Here is a 24,481-nt window from a genome sequence, read left to right as displayed (position 1 = left end):
TACATATTAATGCAGTCCTCCACACCCTAGGGGGCGTCTGTCAGAGGGGGGTCATCTCTCATTGAGCCAGGGGTCAGCAGCAGAGGCCTATCTGCTCTCACGCGCGATACATATTAATGCAGTCCTCCACACCCTAGGGGGCGTCTGTCAGAGGGGGGTCATCTCTCATTGAGCCAGGGGTCAGCAGCAGAGGCCTATCTGCTCTCACGCACGATACATATTAATGCAGTCCTCCACACCCTAGGGGGCGTCTGTCGGAGGGGGGTCATCTCTCATTGAGCCAGGGGTCAGCAGCAGAGGCCTATCTGCTCTCACACACGATACATATTAATGCAGTCCTCCACACCCTAGGGGGCGTCTGTCGAAGGGGGGTCATCTCTCATTGAGCCAGGGGTCAGCAGCAGAGGCCTATCTGCTCTCACGCGCGATACATATTAATGCAGTCCTCCACACCCTAGGGGGCGTCTGTCGGAGGGGGGTCATTTCTCATTGAGCCAGGGGTCAGCAGCAGAGGCCTATCTGCTCTCACACGCGATACATATCAATGCAGTCCTCCACACCCTAGGGGGCGTCTGTCGGAGGGGGGGTCATCTCTCATTGAGCCAGGGGTCAGCAGCAGAGGCCTATCTGCTCTCACGCACGATACATATTAATGCACGTTCTCACACGTTCCTGTCTGAATATAGCTGGTCAGACAGCTCTCTGTGGATCACACCCCTCATCTCCATAACATGGGACTCAGATCCTCGCTGTACATCCCCCTTGTGTCACCTCAGGTGGAATGAAATACCGGCAGGATGCACATCTTATCTTAGTGACAGAGGGGGTCTCCGCACACCTTCCCGCCCGCATGCACCAGGCAGTGCAGACAGGACGCCGAAGACCCCCAGAGACCGACACGCTGTGGCTTGATCCACAAGCTGCTCCTGTGCTCCCCAGCCTTCACGCTTGTCCTCTCTGTGCCTGTTGTAGTCAGCACTGTCACCCCCTAACATTCTGCTGCCTGACACGACGCGACTGATAATCTTCGGCAGCAGATCACCTGCTTATTCCCTGACACCAGCATCCACGGCTTCCTTCCTTCCTGCTTTCTTTCTCCTGAAATTCCGCACAGTATGGCGTCCATCCAGTCATTATTTACATCCGTTATGCCGTTGGGCCACTATTCCACAGATCTCTACAAGCATTTGGATTTTCTTTGGGGAATGTCTGCCTGATATTCAGATATACTCTGTGAATGTCAAAGATGAGTAACACAAAGCAGCTACCATTTCCAGGATGGATAATGTCATTCGTATGACCGTTTCTGCGTAATCTGCTTACTTACTCTGGCACCTGCCGGCTAATGAATAATGTATCTTGCTTATATAAATGATGCTGAGCAGGTTGCCCTGTTCACGGTGGTCATGAGGTGGTGAAGGGCTTTGCACTCGGCTCTTCTCCTGCATTACTGTAATTTCGCTGAGATGCACTGGTCCTGTTTCCCTGCATGTCGTCAGCTTGCTGGTGCCCTCAGTATGCCTCCATGCTAATCCCGCTGATGCCGTGACTCTGACTCCGTCTGTCTGTGTGTGTGTCGCAGATGTGGGGGCCTTCTTTGAGACAGGCACCTTTCTTCGGTATAATTTCATGTCCGAGCTGGCTGCGGCGTCGTCCCGGGAGACCAACCTGACGCGGGAGGAGCTGTCCTTCAGCTTCAGCACGTCCAGTGTGCCCAGCATCCTGGTCTACATCAGCTCCAGGACACAGGACTACCTGGCCGTGGTGCTGCGGCAGAATGGTGAGAAGGGGGTGGGGCCGGTAGTGGGTGTGGCCTATATGGGGTGGGGCCTGGTGAGGGTGTGGCCTATAGGGGCAGGGCTTAAATAAGGAGGGGCATGAAGAAGGAGTGGCTCGGGGCAGAGGTCCAAAGTGACACTGGTGATTCAAGGAGAAAACGTGGATCACCAGGCTGAACCATCAGCCATTCGTGGGTCAACTTGCTGTGAACATTTTTTTTGAAGCGCTGATTGACTGAAATAAATGGCAATTTTGAACGTAGGAGAAACATCCCAAACCATTTAAATTGTTGTTACGGTATCTCTCGTCTGCTGTGCAGTCCAGGGGGTGTAACAACAAATTTTGTGGTTTAAATCGCTTTTCCAATCGGGAGATTTTTACAAGCCATGGCCAGTGTCTCTCAGAAATAACTTCACGCTCTTCACGGTGCTTCCAGACCTAGTGCTTCAAACAATGTGTTCCTTGAGAAAGCAAATGCAATGAAACGAAAGCTCTGCGGTGCTCAGGTGCCCCGGGCCCCTGACTCCCTCATCCTGTATCCGAATGAGCCGTGGCAACGTCTCTCTGTTTCTTCCGTACATCTAGAAGGTTAATGTTGCTTGAACTTGTTTTCGTGAAGCAGCCGCCTGTTTAGCAGGACCCATTTTCACGTTCTGCGGGGGGGAGATGTGGAACCAGGAGAGCTACACCTGCTCCTCGGCTGTGTGACAGGTCCCATATACTGCCACAGAACTTTTCAGATTTATTGACAGCGCGGTGAGATTTTCAGAGCTGGAGGACGGCCGCTTTCATCTCACAGATTGAGCCCTGTCAGGCGTGCAGTGGCATGGTATAGTGTGACGTGTCTGAGAGCCAGTTCCGGCTGGTTCCGTCCGAGTGCTGATTGTAGGGGTGAGTCCGAGTCTGACAGGCGGTCTTTCACCGGACAGGAACACTGCAGATCCGCTACGACCTGGGCGGTCTTAGAGAGCCCTTCACCATCAACCTGGACCAGCGCAACATGGCCAACGGGCAGCCGCACAACGTCAACATTTCCCGCGTGGAGAGGACCATCCAGCTTCAGGTGACGTCCTGGGGCAGGGAGGGGTGTTCAGAGCCACTGGAGCAGAACTGTCTGGCTAATGCAGGTCCTGTGCCACCACTGCCAGAGAATGAAGACTTCAACAGAGCCTGCCCTACTAATGTGGGTCAGCCTATAGCATCACTGCCATTATACAGTGACGGCACTGCATGTAAACAAGCAGCCGGAAGTCTGGAGATGCAAACTCCACAATTCAGGGAGGCAGCTTAATTGGACCCTGTTCATCCCCATAAATCTACTGCATGGGTAAGTTAGTTTACTGAAAAACAGGGGAGACTCTAGGATATTTTTATGGTGGAGGGCATAGAGGAACCATAATTCAGGCAGAGTGATGAGGGTTATCATTAACCAATGATATGTTTTAATTTGGTGAGTGACAAGGGAGGGGCACACCAGGGGCCAATCAGCTCTCAGCTAGAGCCAGTCAGAGTCATGTTTACTATGCATCTCCATACATTGAAGATTTTGACAGATTTTTGATTTTCCTGGTCTGGGAGCTCCTGCCGCTGGTACAGACGGCATTGGTGAAGGACAGATGATCCACGTTGTGGCTCACAGAATGGGACTTTGTTAAACCCAAAAAGAACACAAGAAACCAAAACGGCCAGAGGGGGTCAAAAACAAAGCAAGTGAACAAACAAAACGAAGAGCAACACAGTAACAACCATAGCAGTGAACACGGGGCAACAACTGCTACAAACACACAATGACCGATTCCGGAAGAAGGGCAGGCAGGCTCATACATACTCAGTTAACAAGGACGAGATGAGGGACAGGTGTGGGCCAAATACAATCAAACACTAAAGAGTAAGGACAACAAGAAGCAGGAGTGGGTCAATTCACAAATCACAGAAGAGTCAAACACTAGGAAAGGGCTGACCAGTCACACCTGCTGGACAGGTAGGGAAACAACAGGGGGCTGATCCTGATAAGGGCCTCCTATCTTGGCAGCAGTGCTGCCGTGGCGATGCTCACAGAAAGCCATGTAGCATTTTTAAGGTGCAGTAGATTTCAGATGCGCAGGGTGCATATCTGGCTTCGCCTTTAGGGCCATTCGTGGTTCAAACCCTGACACCGTTCCGGCCGTCGCATCCCCCTGGACACCGGGCCTTCCGACTTTTTGAATAATTAATTAACTCACACACAGGGACACCAGTTGCAGCCATGAATGGACATACTTCAGGAATGGCAGCCGTTTGACGAGCTAATTTATTAGTCAGTACTGATCGGACACTTGAGCTGTGTTCGAAATGTCCACTTGCTCGAACACTCGCTCACTTGCTCACTATATAGTGTTCACTATATAGAAAACTCACTAGTGGATAAGGGCGGACAGCGGTTGACACACGAGCAAAGTTTCTCAGAGTTCCGACACTAACGTGACATGCCGCAATGCATGATGGTCTAAGTAAACCAATGTAAGGTACAGCATCTACACACTACATTTTGGTGTGCTTAGTGTCGATTCTATAGTGCACTACGGGAATGAAAGGATTCGAACAGCACCACAAAATGGCTGACTCCCTATATAGTGCACTACCCACACCTTAAGGCCAGATACTACTTTTGAAATTATATCTCACACTGCATCACACTGCATGATTGGTAATAAAGCTGAAAGCTGCTAAGTGAAGAGTTACTGGGGCAAAAACAGTCATTTTCTAGAAATTATTTACCAAAATGAAAACCGTGGCACTGATTTAATTACTGTAGAGTTGCTGCATAATTAACTGCTCCAAGAAACGAATGTCCAGCATTATGCAGAAGACCCTATTAAAAGCTTTATTATGCTAAATAAGAATTGATTTATGCCAGTGAATGCACAGTAGTCTCACAGGCTGTGGGATTCCTGAGGAGATGCATCATTCTTTCACCCTCATTTCTTTGCTCTCACATCTTTCTGACGTCACTGTCCATCGTCGCCATGCATGGCTCCACAAAGCTTTCAGCTAAGCTTCAAGTCAACGCTTTCATTTTATGACTGACCATTATCATAAAGTGTCTCTGTTTTGCACATGTATTTCAGTTTCGTTCCAAAAATCAGACTTGATGTGGCCACAAGGGGGCAGCCAAGAGGCTTTCGGAAAAATGTATCTAATTGTACTGCATAAGATCAGTGTTGCTGCAGTTACAGCTCTTACAGCAGCTGGACTGGTGGGGTTTCATTTAGCTGCTCTTAACTCCTGCCTTGTCTGATGTGTTATATACTGTGAGACTCCAATAATGATTGCTTGATAGTGTTTACATATTTACATTAGGTTTCTCTTTGATATTTCACTCCCTGTCTGTCTTTCTGACAGTCTATGTCTGCCTGTCTACCTCATTGTCCGTCTGTCTGTGTTTCTGTCTGCCTCATTGTCTGCCTGTCTGCTGGTCTATCTGTCTGTCTGTCTACTGGTGTGTCTGCCTGCCACAGTCTGACCTTTTGTTTGTCTGTCTAGTTGTCTGTCTGTCTTTCTGCCTGCCTGTTTGTCTGTCTGCATCTGTCCGTCTCTGTCTCTCAGTATTTCTGTCTGTCTCTTTGTCTGTCTGTCTTTGTCTGTCTTTCTCTGTCTCTGCTTGTCTCTCAGTCTTCATGCCTGTCTGCCTCTGCCTGCCTGTCTGTCTACCTCACTGTCTTTATGCCCGCCTGCCTCACTCTCTGTCTGTCTGTCTCACAGCTGGACCACTACCCCCCAGTGAACTATTCCCTGCCGGAGGCTTCAGACACCCAGTTCAACCTCATCAAAGCTCTCTTCCTGGGAAAAGTTTTTGGTAAATATGACCAAAATCACCATGGATAAATAAACCGTTGGCAAACTTCATTGGTTTCGTTAGTCCTGGTGCTTAAACATTAGCTGTATCCTGCAGCCAATATCCGACCGCTTCATTCGTGAAGTTTAAACAGCCTTTGGCTTCAAAGTCCTGTATCTCTCTGTTGCAAGGACTTTGTCTGAGGTCTTATTCAGCTTTTCTATCAGGGCGGGTATTTCTCCGTAGGCTGGAATCGCCCATCTGCAGATAGTCACGCCCCATCTCTGATTTCCTCACTCCGTTAAAATAAAAGCAGCCGTCGTATGACAGTGCTGTCACACTTGTGGGCCGCTGAGCTTTCTAAGTCTCACAGCAGTTGTTTAGCCAAACGTCCACATTCAGAGCAGCTTAAGCGGTGGAATATGACCGGCGTCTCCGGTGCATCTACAACATGCTGGTGATGGAAACACCTGACAAGGTGGCCGGATCACCCAAGACGTGGGCCGGTGAAAGCCACACAGCGGACCAGGCGGTGACTCTCTGTGCCCAGGTGAGATGCCAGCACAGGGCAGGGAGAGCGCTATGAGGGAGCTGGGAGCCCTGCCAAAGCGCTGTGAGGGAGCTGAGAGTCCTGCCAAAACACTGTGCAAGACAGGCACCTTATAAGGAGAATGTGTTCCTCCTTCCCTCTGGGTCATATTATGGAAACGAGACAAGGTGGTAGATGGCTGGTAGGATCAGTAATAATTTATTCTGCACACCAGGGGGAGCCAAAGATTCAAAGACAGTCAAATGTGAAGGTGATAGCAGTATAGAACAGAACAGAATAGAGATACTTTATTAATCCCTGTGGAGAGATTCTCTTCATGCCTATATATTTAAACTAATTGTAGATTAAAAATTAGAATTTTAAATCTGAATTGGAGTCGCTATGGGTCCGACTGAAAGATGTGCATGGTGTGTGAGTGACCGATGTGTGAGTAACTGGTGTGTGACTGAATGGTGTGTGAGTGTGCAGATAGGTTCCCAGATCCTGAACAGGACAGGCAGGTACAGAAAATGGATGGATGGATATTTTCTTGCAATCTGAAAACAGGGACGTTTAATTTTTCAATATGATATATTTAAAAATAGCTTTTAAGTCACGCTGGCGGTTGTATGACAGCTGTATGATGGCTGTTTGACGGGTGTATAACAGCTCTTTGACGGCTGTATGATGGCTGTATGATGGCTGTATGACAGCTGTTTGACGGCTGTATGACAGTTGTTTGACGGGTGTATGACAGCTGTATGATGGCTGTTTGATGGCTGTATGACAGGTGTATGATGGCTGTATGACAGCTGTTTGACGGCTGTATGACGGCTATGAGCGCTGCATGATGGCTATATGATGGCTGTATGACAGCTGTTTGACGGCTGTATGACAGTTGTTTGATGGGTGTATGACGGATGTATGATGGCTGTATGACGGCTGTTTGACGGGTGTATGACAGCTGTATGATGGCTATATGATGGCTGTTTGATGGCTGTATGACAGGTGTATGATAGCTGTATGACAGCTGTTTGATGGCTGTATGACAGCTGTTTGACGACTGTATGACGGCTGTTTGACGGGTGTATGACAGCTGTATGATGGCTATATGACGGCTGTTTGATGGCTGTATGACAGATGTATGATAGCTGTATGACGGCTGTTTGATGGCTGTATGACGGCTGTTTGATGAGTGTTTGATGTCTGTATGATGGCTGTATGACGGCTGTTTGATGGCTGTATGACAGGTGTATGATAGCTGTATGACGGCTGTATGACGGCTGTTTGACGGGTGTATAGCAGCTGTTTGATGGCTGTTTGACGGCTGTATGAGCGCTGCATGACGGCTGTATGATGGCTGTATGACAGCTGTTTGACGACTGTATGACGGGTGTATGACAGCTGTATGATGGCTGTTTGACGGCTGTATGACGGGTGTACGTGTATTGTGCTGCAGTGCAGAGGGTATGCCCCCAGGACACAGCTTTGGGCTGTGATTCATGCCCTCTGTATGTTATGGGCACCGTACCCATTGCGGCGCCACCAGCATACGGTTCAGTGCTGCCCTCATGGACAGATCATCCTCAGTGTTATTTCTGGGTTCTCTGTCTGTACAATGTCAGTATCTGCACTGATCTGGGGTCAGTGCTGTGAGCCACACCCTTTATGGAGCCCTCGTGTCTCGACTGAACCTTTCCCCGTCAGTCTCACGTCCCCTGGCTGCAAGTTCTTAATATTGTCTAGTCTGTGCACGAGCTCTGCGCTGTAACGTTCCTAGAAATCATTTGTGTTTCTAACCAGGAGGTGGGCATCTTGAATTCAAAACCAGTTTCAAACGTGAGGTTTTGAGCACGTTTTGTGTCTTTCAGAGGGAACCTTGCAGGTGACACTGACGGTGTTTCCGCGGTAGATGCTTCCAAGGACATCCTGATTACAGTTGTTTCACAGCACGACTGCAGAGCTGCTTATCTGCCTTATTAAAGATTCATACGGAGGAGTGAAGGGGGCGGCACTGAAAGCCCCCCCAGTTTACAGGACTCTGAAGGACATCGGCACTGGCCTTGGGTTTGAGGTCACTGGGCTGCCAGTCCAAACCCCCCTCCTCCGTTTAGGTCCTTGTATATCCAGTTCTTATTGGGTTCCTCTATGAGATTGCTGGGAAACAGGCCATGAGATGGTATGGTCTATCTGGGTGTGGTTCGGACCTAGAGAGGATTTAGCTGCTCCTGTGAGCCCATTCCCTAGCCCGGAAGCATCATGCAGTGATATAAACAGGTAAAACAGGTTATATCTCCCAGTGTATACTCAAACTCACCCTCTGCTGGGACTGTGGTATTGGATGGATGGATGGATGGATGGATGGACCACTAAAAAATCTCCTAATCAGCCTGTTAGTTAGCATGCAGTCTGCTTAGAGGTCCGTGTGTAGATAAGTGTCACCCATCGTCGAGCGCCGTCTCTGCTGTTCTCCAGCGGTGACGACCCTGTCACCTGGCTCAGTCTGCGATGAGGCCAGAAATGCTCTCAAGGCTACTGACACTCAGCTTCAGGTAACTTCCATTCGGTGGCATCTTTGTGAATGAGTCTGTTGTATTACTTCTCCTTTTCAGACCTTTACAGAATTTAAATCAGTCGTTTCTCACCAGAGGTTTTATTTCCCCGCGACCATAATGAGTCTGTAGCGTCCTCACATCGACTCACGGCTTTCCGTCACATCAGGGCTGCATGCGGACTGCTCCCTAGTGCAGCGAGGAACGTTTCTGGCAGTCATGCAGTCATGCAGTCATGCGCTGACGCTCTGCTACTGTGCCCTTGAGCAGAAAAGCGAGCGACTAGGAGGAAACGGGTATTGAATTTCAAAAATGCAGCTTGTAACTTTCCTGGTATCTGGATCAATAAGGATTCACGTGCCAGAGTCTGTTTCCCTCTGTGTCTCTGAATGGAGAGCTGGGCTCTGATTTATACGACTGCAGTAAATTTACTGCGGTTGCAAACTCTGCTGTTCCTGCGCTTAACGCTGCACCCTATGCCCCTAGCATCATGCCTGACGAGATGATGAGGGCTCGTAAATGACCCGATTGTCACATATGTCACACTGTCACATAAATCACACCAAGAGAAGATGTTCTTCTACCCTCTGTGGTCATAAATATTCAGAGACCTCCCCAAGCTGTTTCAACAGATGCTGGCATTCTGGCGTTGGGGGTCTCGCTAGCAGTGAGTCGTCTTTGGCCCAGTGCTTTCTATCGATCTCGGAGCTCAGATCTCAGCTGTCGTGCAGACGGTCTCTGCAGGGAGGAACAGCTCTGCTGGGTGCATTTCGGATACGGATATGGATAGTGGCCGGGTCACTTCCTCCCGTGGGGCGTCCCGCTGGAGCTGAGCCTGTCGATAACATTGGCTTTTAGCTCGCCCTCCCATGACAGCTGCTGGCAGTCGATAATCTGCATGACGCATGAGAGCTCGCTTTCAGAGATGCGTGACATGCCGCTTTGCAGCCTCACAGAGGGCAGCACCGTGTCCTGAATTCCAGCTCGGAGTCCAGGCCTCAGCGTGTGAAATCACTGCACCATTCCCATCCATCCTGTACACGCCTTTAGAGTGTCCTGAATTCCAGCTCAGAGTCCAGGCCTCAGCGTGTGAAATCACTGCACCATTCCCATCCATCCTGTACACGCCTTTAGAGTGTCCTGAATTCCAGCTCAGAGTCCAGGCCTCAGCGTGTGAAATCACTGCACCATTCCCATCCATCCTGTACACGCCTTTAGAGTGTCCTGAATTCCAGCTCAGAGTCCAGGCCTCAGCGTGTGAAATCACTGCACCATTCCCTTCCATCCTGTACATGCCTTTAGAGTGTCCTGAATTCCAGCTCGGAGTCCAGGCCTCAGCGTGTGAAATCACTGCACCATTCCCATCCATCCTGTACACGCCTTTAGAGTGTCCTGAATTCCAGCTCGGAGTCCAGGCCTCAGCGTGTGAAATCACTGCACCATTCCCATCCATCCTGTACACGCCTTTAGAGTGTCCTGAATTCCAGCTCAGAGTCCAGGCCTCAGCGTGTGAAATCACTGCACCATTCCCATCCATCCTGTACACGCCTTTAGAGTGTCCTGAATTCCAGCTCAGAGTCCAGGCCTCAGCGTGTGAAATCACTGCACCATTCCCTTCCATCCTGTACACGCCTTTAGAGTGTCCTGAATTCCAGCTCAGAGTCCAGGCCTCAGCGTGTGAAATCACTGCACCATTCCCTTCCATCCTGTACACGCCTTTAGAGTGTCCTATATTCCAGCTCGGAGTCCAGGCCTTAGCATGTGAGAAAAAACTGCATAATTCCATGTTCAACGATATTCAGTGACTCAGGGATCTGTGGGGCTTAAACCGATGGTTACTGGACCATATCTAGCATGAACATGGCTGTAGGTTTGGTCTCAGCATTGGTAGGGATCAAATTACCCCCAAACCCCCCCCAACCACCCAAATACACTCAGTACTGCCTTGATGTTGGTTGGGACGTGTCCCTGTCACCGATACCAGAATCTCCACCCTTGTACATCAGACATTTGCAAAAACCCACTTAAGCGTCTACATGGGTGAATGAAATACGGCTCAGCTGAAAGGAGGTCAGTATATTGAAATAATGGTAAAGCTGGCTTCAGTATAGATATTTTGGCCTTTAGACTCTGGGTAGAGTCACTGTTACATCATGCCAGCGAGGCAGTCAGGTGAAAAAAGTTTAATTAAATCTGCTCACACTGCCACCACACCGTGACAAGGTCTGCCGAGTGAAAGCTGTTCCTGCACACAGTGTTCATTCACTCTGGCCATCGTGGGAGCAGGAAAATCGATCCATTACCCATAACCACTGTGACAGGCATAGGGATCGAAGGGAAGGGGGTGCATGGCCCTTGTCTTCCTCTATCCTCCTGCAGGTAGGGGGCGATGTTCCTTGCAGGGCCCTCGTCCTCTTATATCCTCCTGCAGGTAGGGGGCGGTGTTCCTTGCTGGGCTCTCGTCCTCCTATATCCTCCTGCAGGTAGGGGGCGGTGTTCTGTAGAGGAACCTCATCTTCCTTTATCATCCTGCAGGTAGAGTATGGTTGGTTGGAATAATCTTCCTTTTACCAGCTGGTGTCCCACAGTTACTGCTGGCCTGATCCTGATCGCCCCCTACTGGTGCACATTGGCATATACAGTATCACTGGGCCACAGCCCTGGCAGTCCTCGAGATGTGAGACTCTTCTAATGCCCAAAACTGCAATATGTAATCATAATAATAAATTAGAAATTCAAAGCCTTTCGTGTTACTGTAAACATGTTTGCACATGCAGCAGTAACACTGCATGAGTGTTAATGATATTGGAGTGCAGAGTTAGAGATCCGTGTCAGTGTCAGCTGAGACCAAACTAGTTACCCGCCTGGGTTGCAGTCGTCAGGCAGCTCCTTGCCCATCCGTCACCACGAGGCCCGCAGGGTTTCCCTGAGAAGTCACTGGGTTCTGCATGCCAGCCCAGTCTTTCTCACTAAAGGGCACTGTGGCGGCAGCGGGCAGCTCGTTTACGGTGCCCGTCCCGGTGGAAAAGGCGTCATTTCAGAGACTCTTTCTCTGTCCGACTCTGCGCTTTCGCTTCAGCTCCGCTGCGATGCTGTTCCTCATTCCCTCCCGGAGTGGAGTAGACATTCAGGACCAGCTCAGCGGGGTAAACATGCGCGCCGCCTGTGGAGGTCGATCACGTAACCTCTCTGGGTTGGGCTGTGTTCTCCTGGCATCCTGGCCACAGATGGCTGCCCCAGCACGTGGAGGATGGAAGCCCAAGTCCCATCGCATTTTTTGCTGTTTTCATCCTTCTTCTGCTTCCTGACGCGAATCGGCCATCTGCTGTTTATATAGACTAAACCCGACCCGAGAGTGGAGGCTGAGTCACATCAGAGTCCTCAGTGTGTTTTGGGCGGCACCAGGACCCGCTCCGCCCCTCGGACTCATGGGCAGCTTTGTGACGGTATCCGCTGGTTCTGATCCAGTTATATCTGTGAAGTTCAGCTCCGAATACAGAACAGATCCTTGCATATGAAACCGTCAGTACTGATCAAAGTTCTCTGGAGCTGTCTGATGTCAGCCTGTTTCTTCCAGAGGATTGAAAGTAAACAGTATTTCCATTTACAATATGACGTTCAGCAATCCAGAAATAGCATTTGGAAAGTGGACGGACGGCTTCATATTTTATGACACATATAGTATGAGTGTGTGACCTCTGGAGACCTGTCCTAAATCTAAACTGTCTCGCTACTAAATTCATTCTGAGCAGTTTCTTCTCTGCAGTCTTAAGTCAGGGTCTAACACGTTTTAGTTATGACTTCAGGCCACATTTTGTAAATCTAAATGTACTTAAGAGCTTCTCTCACAGAACAGTTCCCGTACGTGACGTGTAAGAAATGGAATGCATGTCATGAGATGGATAACCCCACCAGTCACGAGTGGGCGGTCAGCTCATGGAAACTGGTTTGATTGGGCGATCGATGTCTAGCTGAACCAGTCTAGCTGCGTGTCTGTCTTTGGCCATCGCTGCTCTGCTAAGCGGACCCGGACGTGGAACACACATGCACCTCCGACGACGTCCTGCTCCCCTCATACCACTGCGTTTGATGTCCTAACCCCTCTTAAAGGAGGTCATGTGCACAGGAGCAGGAGGAATGGCACTGAATCCCAATGGCTTGTGCCTACTTGCTTTGCAATGTCTGTGTGCACCATGTTGAACATGACTTCCGTAATGAAAGCGCATAACTCCCCCCATCACAGAGGAAATCAGTAATTCGCAGTTCTGCCCCCCACAATCCACGCTCCGGGTTTTCCCCCTGGCCGTGTATGAATGGCAACCACGAGCCGGGCACGGGTGTGGCTAGAAGCGCTTAAAGAGACAGTGACCCGCAGGAGGGCAGCATTGACCCTCGGTGCCCATCCGCAGCCCACTAGTGTGAGTCGCTCCCGCCTCAGGTACCCTGCTGCCCCACCCCCGCTGTTGCTGCTGCTGGCCGGGCTCTCTCATCCTGTCAACAGATGCTCCCTGTCTCCCTCTCTCTCTCTATCCCACTCTCTCTCTCTCTCTCTCCCTCCCTCTCTCTCCCTCACACACACACACGCACGCACTCCGCCGTGTCTGCAGTGTTTCTTTGTTTACCTTCGCCTCACTGTCCTCACTGGGCTCACTGTCACTCCTGCGGTTACGGACTACGGGACCAAGGGGCAGTCTGGCTGTAGGTCACCACAGGAACAGCAGCCCGGTCGCGCTTCAGTGGACGGGAGCTCCTCAGCAGGCGGGGGGATAAAGGGAGAGTCCCACGCACCGGTAACGCGCCTAACGGCAGCCTCATCGCCGCCTCAGGCACCTGCATGATGTCGTTCTGCGGTTTTCGCTCTTTCTGGTTATGCTCTGTGTGAGTGCCGAGTGACCCAACCGGACCCAATCCGCTCTGCAGTACCAGGACCGCTGCTTCCTACGAAACAGGTCACATCCACCAGTGGCCACTGTGATTTGCCTACTTTTCAGAGGAATGTCAGTTGTTACACTGCACCGTTACCATGGTGATGCTGTTGACGCTTTACTCCTCTTCTCCTGTATGATGCTGATGTGTATACAGGGAATTAACAGAATTCATTATTGATCGGGGGAGAGGGGGCTGCACTCGTCGTTAACTCACCATTAACTCGTCGTTAACTCGTCGTTAACTCGCCGTTTGCGATCGTGTGCTTTCTTATGTCCTGCTTTTGGTTCACAGTGATGGCTGCTGTTTGTGCGTCTCTATCTGCATAGCTGCCTATTGTCGGTGCCTCTGCGTAAAAGTTTTCTGCCCCCCCCTCCCCCCCCCCCTCATGGAAATGCTTTTGCTGCCTGGAATATTAATCCCTCAGTCACCGAGAGGGACCTTCATTTAGTGTGATACGAGAAAAAGTAGCACGGTAAGTCCTGCCTGCTGCCTTGATCATTTTATTGTTTTAATCGCACCAGGAGAGCAGACAAGGTTAGGGGGCGACCGTGCTAATGGAGGGGGCGTAAACGAGGCCTGTACATGCGTGTGCGTGTTTCCTACAGCTATCATGGCCACGTGACACCCACATGCGACAGGCCTCAGAAGGGGATTTTGGATGAAGAAGGAAGCCCCGAGTCCCAAGTGCTGCCAGGCTCCACGCCTCAGTCACACTGTGTCTGCAGGCCTGACGTCTGTGCAGACCAGCTCTGAGGCAGTGAGGCAGCTCTGAGGCAGTGAGGCAGCTCTGAGGCAGTGAGGCAGCTCTGAGGCAGTGAGGCAGCTCTGAGGTCTGGCCTCATGAAACATGCAACGTCCACTGGCTCCTGGTAGGAGGCCTCGCGTTACTGAGCCCTGAGGTGGAGCAGAAAGCCATTGCAGCCAAGCCAAGAGGTTACAAAAGACCAGGAAAGATCAAAGAACAGCACTAACTTTCAGTTAATGAGACAAATTAGTCCTCTAGCGAAGCTGTCTCATCAGAGGTCTGTCACAGTCTGATCGGTCAAAGAGTGCTGACTGTGAGTGTGTGGTTATGCAAGCGCACAGTGTGGCTGTGCAGTATTTATGCAGTGAATGCAAAGTGTGCAGAGAGCTCATCAAGCTGAGGGGGGGCAACCTGAGTTGGCCACATCGCATCCCACACATCAGGGGCTGGGGGATGCAGGGAGAGCCATGGAAATGCAGGGAGGGGTCTAGAGACACAGAGATGGGCCTGGGGACGCAGGGAGGGGCCTGGGGATGTAGGGAGGGGCCTGTGGATGTAAGGAGGGGCCTGGCGATGCAGGGACACAGGGAGGGGCCTGGGGATGCAGGGAGGGGCCTGGGGATACAGGAACACAGGGAGGGGCCTGGGGACACAGGGAGGGGCCTGGAGATACAGGAACACAGGGACGGGCCTGGGGATGCAGGCAGGGGCCTGTGGATGCAGGGAGGGGCCTGGGGATACAGGGACACAGGGAGGGGCCTGGGGACGCAGGGAGGGGCTTGGGGATACAGGGACACAGGGAGGGGCCTGGGGACGCAGGGAGGGGCCTGGGGATACAGGGACACAGGGAGGGGCCTGTGGATGCAGGGAGGGGCCTGTGGATGCAGGGAGGGGCCTGGGGATACAGGGACACAGGGAGGGGCCTGGGGACGCAGGGAGGGGCCTGGGGATACAGGGACACAGGGAGGGGCCAGTGGATGCAGGGAGGGGCCAGTGGATGCAGGGAGGGGCCTGGGGATACAGGGACACAGGGAGGGGCCTGGGGATGCAGGGAGGGGCCTGGGGATACAGGGACACAGGGAGGGGCCTGTGGATGCAGGGAGGGGCCTGTGGATGCAGGGAGGGGCCTGGGGATACAGGGACACAGGGAGGGGCCTGGGGACGCAGGGAGGGGCCTGGGGATACAGGGACACAGGGAGGGGCCTGTGGATGCAGGGAGGGGCCTGGGGATACAGGGACACAGGGAGGGGCCTGGGGACGCAGGGAGGGGCCTGGGGATACAGGGACACAGGGAGGGGCCTGTGGATGCAGGGAGGGGCCTGTGGATGCAGGGAGGGGCCTGGGGATACAGGGACACAGGGAGGGGCCTGGGGACGCAGGGAGGGGCCTGGGGATACAGGGACACAGGGAGGGGCCAGTGGATGCAGGGAGGGGCCTGGGAATACAGGGACACAGGGAGGGCTGCAGGCCAGTTTCCTAATGCTGGCATGGCCCCCACCACACAGATCCCCACCCACGCGGGAGGGACACCATATGCTTCACAGCTCAGGTCAGCGGTCGGAGCGCTTCACTGCACTGCAGAGAGTGGGAGAGGGGGACCTCCGCCCAGAGCGCCTGAGTGTTCGGTAAATGGGCCACTTTACCGGGTTACCGCTTTGCCGGGTTACCGCTTTGCCAGGTTACCGCTTTACCGGGTTACCGCTTTACCGGGTTACCGCTTTGCCGGGTTACCGCTTTACCGGGTTATCGCTTTACCGGGTTACCGCTTTACCGGGTTACCACTTTGCCAGGCCTTTACTAAGCAGCCCATACTCTATCTGAGCCTGAATGTGGGAGCTGGCAGCTGGTTAATGGGGGAGGAGGTCAGTATCGCTGTAGAGGCTGGGCTTTATTAGTGATAAATGACCCAGTACCGCTCCACAGAAGCTGCCCTCTTTCTTACCGTTTTACAAATGGCCCTTTTCCTGAGCAGCAAACGGTACAGTTTAGCTTTAGAAGCCTTTATCTTTGAAATCAGTCCCCATGATGAGAGCGTGTCCCTCCGGAGGGCTGGAGCCTGAGCCGTACGCGCTGCTCTGACTAAGGCTGACATTCACAGCCAGGCGTCTCTCCTGCTACTCACCGTCACCCAGGATCACACGCCGTCCATTTGCCATTCCCCGGAAAATGCTCCGCATGGGGATGAGAGTGATCTTACTGAAACAGCTTCGCATCGCGGCGCGACTGCGTTTCCGATTCAGTGTCCCCAGTGTCACAGCCAGAGGCCGCCCTCTTGTTATTACGGCAGATTTTAGTTAATCTTGATGAACTTATGAACTAATACGGTAGATTCCCGGCCAGAACGGGAGACTCGACAGCTATGGTGAGGCAGTGCCCCCCCGTTTTGTGGGAACCAGAGCAGGCTGTGCCAAGCTGGACGTGGAGATGTAGCTGCTGAGCCTCTCGCCTGCTCCCCTGTCCTTCACACAGAGACCGGCCAGATCGACCCAGTGCTCATCGAGAAGTACAACACGCCGGGCTTTGTGGGCTGCCTCTCGCGGGTGCAGTTCAACGGCATCGCCCCCCTGAAGCTGACGCTGAGGTCGCGGGTAGCCGCCCCCGTTCACGTTCAAGGGAAGCTGGTCGAGTCCAACTGCGGGGCCACGCCCCTGACCATATCGCCCATGTCGGCCGCCACCGACCCCTGGCACCTGGACTCAGGTAGGCATGACCGCCGCTCCCCCCGCACTGTGCCCACACTCTGTGTACAGCCACACCCTTCCTGCACCTGCACCTGCACCCGCACCCTAACCCCGCCATGTTGTCGAAGCATCTGACCAGCCATGAGCTCACCAGGCCGTCTGATTGGCTGTCTGTGCTGATACCACCTGAAGAGGCCTATAAGCTGATGAGCCTGCCTCTTACATAGGCATCATCATCATCATCATCATCATCATCATCATCATCATCATCATCCAGGGCATTTGTGAAGATTCCTCTCTGCTTCTGGTGAATAAAGCCGCGTGACATGGGGCAGCAAAGGCTTTCCGGGAGGAATGAGTGTGACAGACTGTAGCAAAAAAGAGAAAAGCCTGTTAGTGCTACAACTCAGGTCATGCAAGTTAGGGGGGTCTCTCTCTCTCTCGCTCTCGCTCTCTCGCTCTGTCTCTCTCTCTCTCTCTCTTTCGCTCTCTCGCTCCGTCTCTCTCTCTCTCGCTCTCTCTCTCTGCTTGGAAAAAGGGACAGACAGACAGGCGGTGATCGTGGGGCTCCCCCTTCTATGGTCACCCGCCCGATATCATTCATAAAAGAGGAAAAATAAGTAAATATGTCTTAAAATAAAAACATACTGATTAATTCTGTTTATCAGGAATGACAGATTAATCATCTTTGATGAACAGCCTATGTAAAGCATCCATATGTTGTGCTTGAAACCTCGTTAGTGATTTATTGCCTAATTACTGCAGCCTGTGTCACAGTTTCCTGGAGCAGTGAGCCCTTGCAGACGTGAGGCTCATCCGCAGATGCCGTCAGTCGTAACTCTGCACTGCAACTGCCTACTTCCTGATATGCTGCCTTCTTGCAGAAATGTATAACATAAATTGCTTGTATGTTACCTTCTAAATGTGCTGCTTATTCTCAGTGAATAACCCAGAGATTACAGCCTGCCTGGTCCCTCTCTGCATTGCACTTTGATGCATGTTTTAGGTGCAGAAACGGCTAATGTTCATCTCCTGACTGTTGGGAGCCTCTTGGTAGCTGGACCTCATAGCGTTCAGTCTTCAGTGTGTTTGGGATCTCATAGTGTTTAGTCTGCAGGGTGTTTGGGATCTCACAGTGTTCAATCTGTAGGCTGTTTGGGATCTCACAGTCTTCAGTCTGCAGGGTGTTTGGGATCTCACAGTGTTCAGTCTGCAGGGTGTTTGGAATCTCACAGTCAGTCTGCAGGGTGTTTGGGATCTCACAGTGTTCAGTCTGCAGGGGGTTTGGAATCTCACAGTCAGTCTGCAGGGTGTTTGGGATCTCACAGTGTTCAGTCTGCAGGGTGTTTGGGATCTCACAGTGTTCAGTCTGCAGGGTGTTTGGAATCTCACAGTCAGTCTGCAGGGTGTTTGGGATCTCACAGTGTTCAGTCTGCAGGGGGTTTGGAATCTCACAGTCAGTCTGCAGGGTGTTTGGGATCTCACAGTGTTCAGTCTGCAGGGGGTTTGGAATCTCACAGTCAGTCTGCAGGGTGTTTGGGATCTCACAGTGTTCAGTCTGCAGGGTGTTTGGGATCTCACAGTGTTCAGTCTGCAGGGTGTTTGGAATCTCACAGTCAGTCTGCAGGGTGTTTGGGATCTCACAGTGTTCAGTCTGCAGGGTGTTTGGAATCTCACAGTCAGTCTGCAGGGTGTTTGGGATCTCACAGTGTTCAGTCTGTAGGGTGTTTGGGATCTTTGAGACATATCTTCAGTTTGTGTATGATACAGCTGAAATAGTGAGTGTTCTTTTAATCATTTCATTTTGGGATTATTATATATTTTTGTTGTCCAAATCGGATTGGACATCTTCACTGACAACTGTGACATTAGCAGACATCGTGACAAAGAATCTCCCCTTACAGTCGTGCCAAATTGTATTTCTGGTGAACATGAGTTTTATCACTGAGGAGATGCAGGCTGTATGGAGACGAGTAGCAGTTTGCTGTTAATTATCAGGCCCTGTGGGGGCAGACGGCCGTGGAGCACAGCCCCTCTTCAGTCAGCAGAACATGAGTGGTGTTCTTCTGTCCCCAGCCCGTGGAGATTTCCCTTTCAACGAGGAGAGGGTCGTTCCCGATGGCGTCAACAGGAACTCCGCCATCATCGGGGGTGAGTATCTAAGGCCCCGTGTCAGGATTGGCCCCCGAAAGGTCATGGGTTCAAAGGTACTCTGCTTAAACCCACATTTATTCATATAGAGAATCTAAAGCTGAATCCATTTATGAATGACAGCATGCAAGATGATTTGAGTAGAAACGTCTGCTGCTTGCCCTGTAGATTTGCCTTTAGTGACAGTCGCCCCAAAGACCGTTTGTGCTGGACTGTATCGGCATCCTTGCTGAAGTGGTTATCACCGTCCCTTTAACCAGGCATCATCGCCGTGGTGATTTTCACCATCCTCTGCACACTGGTGTTCCTGATCCGCCACATGTTCCGCCACAAGGGCACCTACCACACCAATGAGGCCAAGGGGGCGGAGTCAGCAGACAATGCCGACGCTGCCATCATCGTCAACGACCCCAATTTCACCGAGACCATTGACGAGAGCAAGAAGGAGTGGTTCATCTAACCCGGGGGTGTGGCGGGCAGGGGGGGGGGGGCACATTAACCCCAGTGCTTTTTGAGAATCAGGTCAAGTTAGAAATGGGTGAGGAGGAGAAGTCCCAGCGGAGGAAGTGTATAGAGTGACTGCTTTGTCCATAACGTATTTGTATTGTGTTTGGAGCTTGAGGAGTCCTGCCAGTACTTCAGCGACATTTCATGCAGAAGCATCGTTTCCGGTACTTTCTGCAGGACTGATCCACCCCTGCTCTCTCAGATGTGGCTGCCGGGGGACATCTCCCATCCTCAGACCCCACACACAATGATATGACCATGTATGCCAAATCCCCTGTGTAAATAATCTAACAGTGCAAGTATAAGCAGTGATGTTAGCCTGTATGTTCTGTGCGTGCCACAGGCAGGACTCCAACACAGCTTCTCTCTTATTTTATTTCGTTCTGTTCTTTCGGTTTCAAGGGATTATTTGATATTTTTGTTGTCATGTATTTCTGTCCAAGTGACATGTACATTTTCTATGTTCGAAGGCTCATTGAGAGGTTGGAACATGATGACTTTGTTCTTTTCGTCTTAGTAAACTGGAATGTTCTGGAAGCGAGGGTTCCTTGAGTCTGTTGTGCTGATGGTGGGATACATGGTGATGCCTCACCAAGGGGCTTCATCCACGGTGCCCGTTTTGCTTTGGCACGAGCGGCGTATCCTCACCGCCCAAACACAAGAGCGGGTTCCGCGTCACTCAGAGCCGACTGACGCCACTTCGCCAGCTGCCACTTTTACTTAACCAGGCACGGCTTAAAGGACCTTTTCCCGAATTCTTTGGTGGTGGAGAGTCATCTGAAGTCAGAAAGGTTCCAGAAAAAGACCATGAAACGTACCGGAATGTTTACCATTTCCACATATTGACAGGTACATATCATATAGGAATGATCAGGTCCAGGTCGAGGCGGTTTGTTACTCCATGTCCAGCAGCTTTCCGTTCAGTCCAGTTCCCGGCTGAACCTTCTTCAGCCTCCTGGACGATGCACCTGCCTCAGAAAGGCACATATACACAACAGGGAACCCTGCCTTCAAGAACTCAGCCTGTGTTCACTGACGGTCGACCAGGCCTTGGCTCAGGGGCACCTGAGACCTTCAGTGAGGTTCTGAGAATGTCATTTCCATGCAAACATCCATCAACAACCTGCCTGTGTTTTGCGGGGTCATTTAATGTCACACATACTGAACTGGAACAGTAATGACTGCAGTGATGAAGGTGAGATTATCAGTGCTGGTACCACCTAGTGCCCCATCTCAAAAACCACAACACAGCAGTGTACTTAGCGAAGACAAATCCCCATAAGTGATTAATAAGTATTTTCCTAAATACACTTTATTCATAAGCGGTATGCTGGTTCTCGTGAGCAGCATGCTGGATCTCATGAACGGTGTGCTGGTTCTCGTGAGCAGCATGCTGGATCTCATGAACGGTGTGCTGGTTCTCGTGAGCAGCATGCTGGATCTCATGAATGGTGTGCTGGATCTAATGGGCAGCATGCTGGATCTCATGAGCGGTGTGCTGGTTCTAATGGGCAGCATGCTGGATCTCATGGATCTCATGAACGGTCATGCTGTTTCGAAGGCTGGCATTGTTGCCTCACCCCTGCTTCGTTGCAGATCTGATTCCCAGTTTTACCCTGTGTGGAGTCTGCATGTTCTTCTCATGTCTAAATTGTCCCTAGTGTGTGACATTGCGTAACACGTGACATCGTGTCTGCCATGTTATGGACAGCCCTCCTGCCTGGGATGCGGGCTGCGGCTGCGATTAGCTTAGCCTGACCAAGTTAAGCATCTGAAAGATCAATTTGATAATTTGACAAACCATTACAAAAGTTAAAAAGGAACAGTTTTTCTCCTCTACATGGAGAGTAAGTAAATGATGGGTTCCAGCAGTGCTTAAAGGTGCTTGGGTACAATCTTTGGGTATATCACTACACTGCAGGAATGTAACAAACCCAGACTGCCACCTACTGGCTGCCCACAGAGTGGCATGGCAGTCTTAGTCATCACTCATGAAACCTTTGCTAAAACCGTAGCTTTTAGGCATATCTTAGGTATGCGTTACTCACAGCACTGGCAGATACACAGTATAATATAATAAAATAGGAAATGTTAATTTTTTACTTCAGGCATCTTTACAGACACCTATAACTGGCTATTCTTTGTTATTGCTAAAAGATGTCAATTTAAACATCAAAATTCTTCAATTTAAATTCTTAGCAAATGAATGAAGACAAAGTTAATAAAAAACAGCAACAACATCAAAATCTATGTTCCATTAGTACACTTATTGTCTCCTCTTAGGATCCATTGATGAGTCACACTCAGACAAACTGCCTCACAGTCCTCAAATGTAGGAAATGTAACACCATATAGTGAGAGAAAACCACAAAGAGGGTGCTTCTGATACAACATTTTTACCATAGTAATTATATGGACTTTTTAAATGACTTTCTGACACCTTATGTTGAAAATATTTTAATGCAAAAGCTTGGAAAAGTTTCTTAATGTTTACAAGAACCCGAAACATGTGGAACAGATACTAAACCAAAAATGCTGGATATTTCTGCTTTGGCTGTGATCTGTGCTGAGACTGAGACACGCACACTGCAATGGGACCAAACTCTGCCCCGACAATACGGCTGATTGCTTCAAAGGCTTCAGCTGTCAGACAGATGGGAGGGTCTGAGTGTAGGTCACAGTCATGTCAGTGTCTATTCCAGCATTCCTGCCCCTAATCTGGGTGTAGGTCACGGTCATGCCATTGTCTATCCCAGCATTCCTGTCTCTGGTCTGGGTGTAGGTCACAATCATGCCAGTGTCTATCCCAGCATTTCTGTCCCTGGTCTGGGTGTAGGTCACAGTCATGCCAGTGTCTATCCCAGCATTTCTGTCCCTGGTCTGGGTGTAGGTCTCAGTCATGCCAGTGTCTATCCCAGCATTCCTGTCCCTAATCTGGGTGTAGGTCACAATCATGCCAGTGTCTATCCCAGCATTTCTGTCCCTGGTTTGGGTGTAGGTCACAGTCATGCCAGTGTCTATCCCAGCATTCCTGTCCCTGATGCAGAGGGATCTGGGTGGTTTCACCTCCATCACCCACCCACTACTTGCCGCCACTGATTGGGTTCCGGATCCTTAAAGGGAGTTCTGACAGCAGCAGCCTAAGCAGATGATTCATCTCAGTCACAATGTGCTGCAGATTTTATGAGTATATTTTCGGAGCTGACAACCGCCAGCCGTGTGTTCTTCATTAACAAGAGGCAAGTGGAAACGGTTTTTGAGGAAAATGTACCAATGCATGACCTCTGAAGCTAATGTACACCCATCACATGTAATGGCACACGTGTACCCTATGCATGAGTTCATGTATCATACAAGCACTGTATGCAGTAGATCCTGTAATGACACATCGTATGTCTGCAGTATTTCTCCTGCAAAATGCTGTTCAGCAAAATGTAAGCTTTTGCTTCCTTCTGTTTTTTGGTTTGCGTTGGTTTGTCCCCCTTTAATGTCAAAGTGAAGAACGGCACTCCTTAGCTGGGAAGCCACGGCGTTGTCCTTTGATTGCAGTTTGCCTGCCGTCGCCCCCTTCCGGCGGGGGAGCCTGATAAGGAGACAGTGTTCCCGTTTTTCCCTTTTTTTTACACTGGTGAAAAGTATGAAGTTCCAGCCACTTCTGCTGCAAACAGCTTACCTTTCCTATATTCCTATGCCTTCCTGTAAATGACACACGATCTTAATCCATTAGCTATATATCCACCTTAAAATGTAAATAAAGAGATATGTGGAGTTTGCATTGAAATACAGTACAATTGTTTTGAGTTTGCCATCAAAATCATTAATTCTGAGAAGTTTTATGTACATTTTTACTTCGGTATGCAGTGATGAGATCAGCGGTCACCGACAAGAGTGATTCACTTAATATATGATCTATAATTTACTCTGTATATTTTTATGATGCCTATTGCTTGTCTATTTTATCTCCATGGAAGCATGACAATTACACAAGAATCTGTACAAACCTAACTGTAGACAATTGTGGAGATATTATATATCAATATATACTCTATGGGAAACTTTTTAAAACTTTCTTAAGGTGGGGAAAAGGATGAAAATGCAGAGGAATTTCTACATAATATTCAGTTGGCCTTTGGTCATATAGTTACTTACGTTTGTCACAGTCTTTTACAGTGTATAAAATGACTAACATTAGGAAAGATGGACATGTAATTAGCTAAAATAAAAGAGGAGGAATATTATAGACATTCTTAAAGAAAGAGATATGGCAGACATTTTTTAAATGAGGAAGGCTGCAGAATCGAGTCTTGTTGTAATACTAACCTTTAAAAGGGGATCACTGTCTCTTTAAAAGATGACTGTCTTTGTAATTTATTTTTTTTAAGAGTTTACAAAGTATGTCAAGCCTTATTTGGAGTATTTAATGTGGTTTGGTATAAAGTAACAGCATTAAAAAGCCTTGCTAGGAACAAAGTGTCAATTGTTTGTGTTAAATTTGGGCCTTTATGCTATTCTGAGTAACGTGAACAAGCTGGTTCTGTGAGCGAGCTGCGTGACGTCATCAGCCCTGCAAGATTAGGGATTCAAAGCCCACATCTGCTGGGGCTGCGCAGTGTCATCACTCCTGCAGCATTAGGGATTCAATGCCCACGTCTGCCAGGGCTGCGCAGTGTCATCACTCCTGCAGCATTAGGGATTCAATGCCCACGTCTGCCAGGGCTGCGTGACGCCATCACTCCTGCAGCATTAGGGATTCAATGCCCACATCTGCCGGGGCTGCGCAGTGCCATCACTCCT

General features: G+C 50.3%; 1 protein-coding gene across 2 annotated transcripts in view; it reads left to right on the top strand.

Moving 5' to 3' along the window:
- The window catches only part of LOC125725372 (contactin-associated protein-like 2), a 256,318-nt gene extending 232,850 nt beyond the window's left edge, over positions 1 to 23,468 (top strand). For both annotated transcript variants that reach the window (XM_049002234.1, XM_049002235.1), the window contains exons 19-24: positions 1,583 to 1,780; positions 2,709 to 2,842; positions 5,521 to 5,614; positions 16,818 to 17,048; positions 19,106 to 19,180; positions 19,441 to 23,468. In XM_049002234.1, the coding sequence (XP_048858191.1) occupies positions 1,583 to 1,780; positions 2,709 to 2,842; positions 5,521 to 5,614; positions 16,818 to 17,048; positions 19,106 to 19,180; positions 19,441 to 19,640 (932 nt within the window). In that variant the 3' untranslated portion in view covers positions 19,641 to 23,468. The remainder of the gene's footprint in view (positions 1 to 1,582; positions 1,781 to 2,708; positions 2,843 to 5,520; positions 5,615 to 16,817; positions 17,049 to 19,105; positions 19,181 to 19,440) is intronic.
- The last annotated feature ends 1,013 nt before the right edge of the window (positions 23,469 to 24,481 follow it).

The sequence above is a fragment of the Brienomyrus brachyistius genome, unplaced genomic scaffold, assembly GCF_023856365.1.
Source record: "Brienomyrus brachyistius isolate T26 unplaced genomic scaffold, BBRACH_0.4 scaffold65, whole genome shotgun sequence".
NCBI lineage: Eukaryota > Metazoa > Chordata > Actinopteri > Osteoglossiformes > Mormyridae > Brienomyrus > Brienomyrus brachyistius.
Note: the sequence above shows the minus strand (reverse complement) of the source record. Positions and strands in the feature narration are given on the sequence as shown.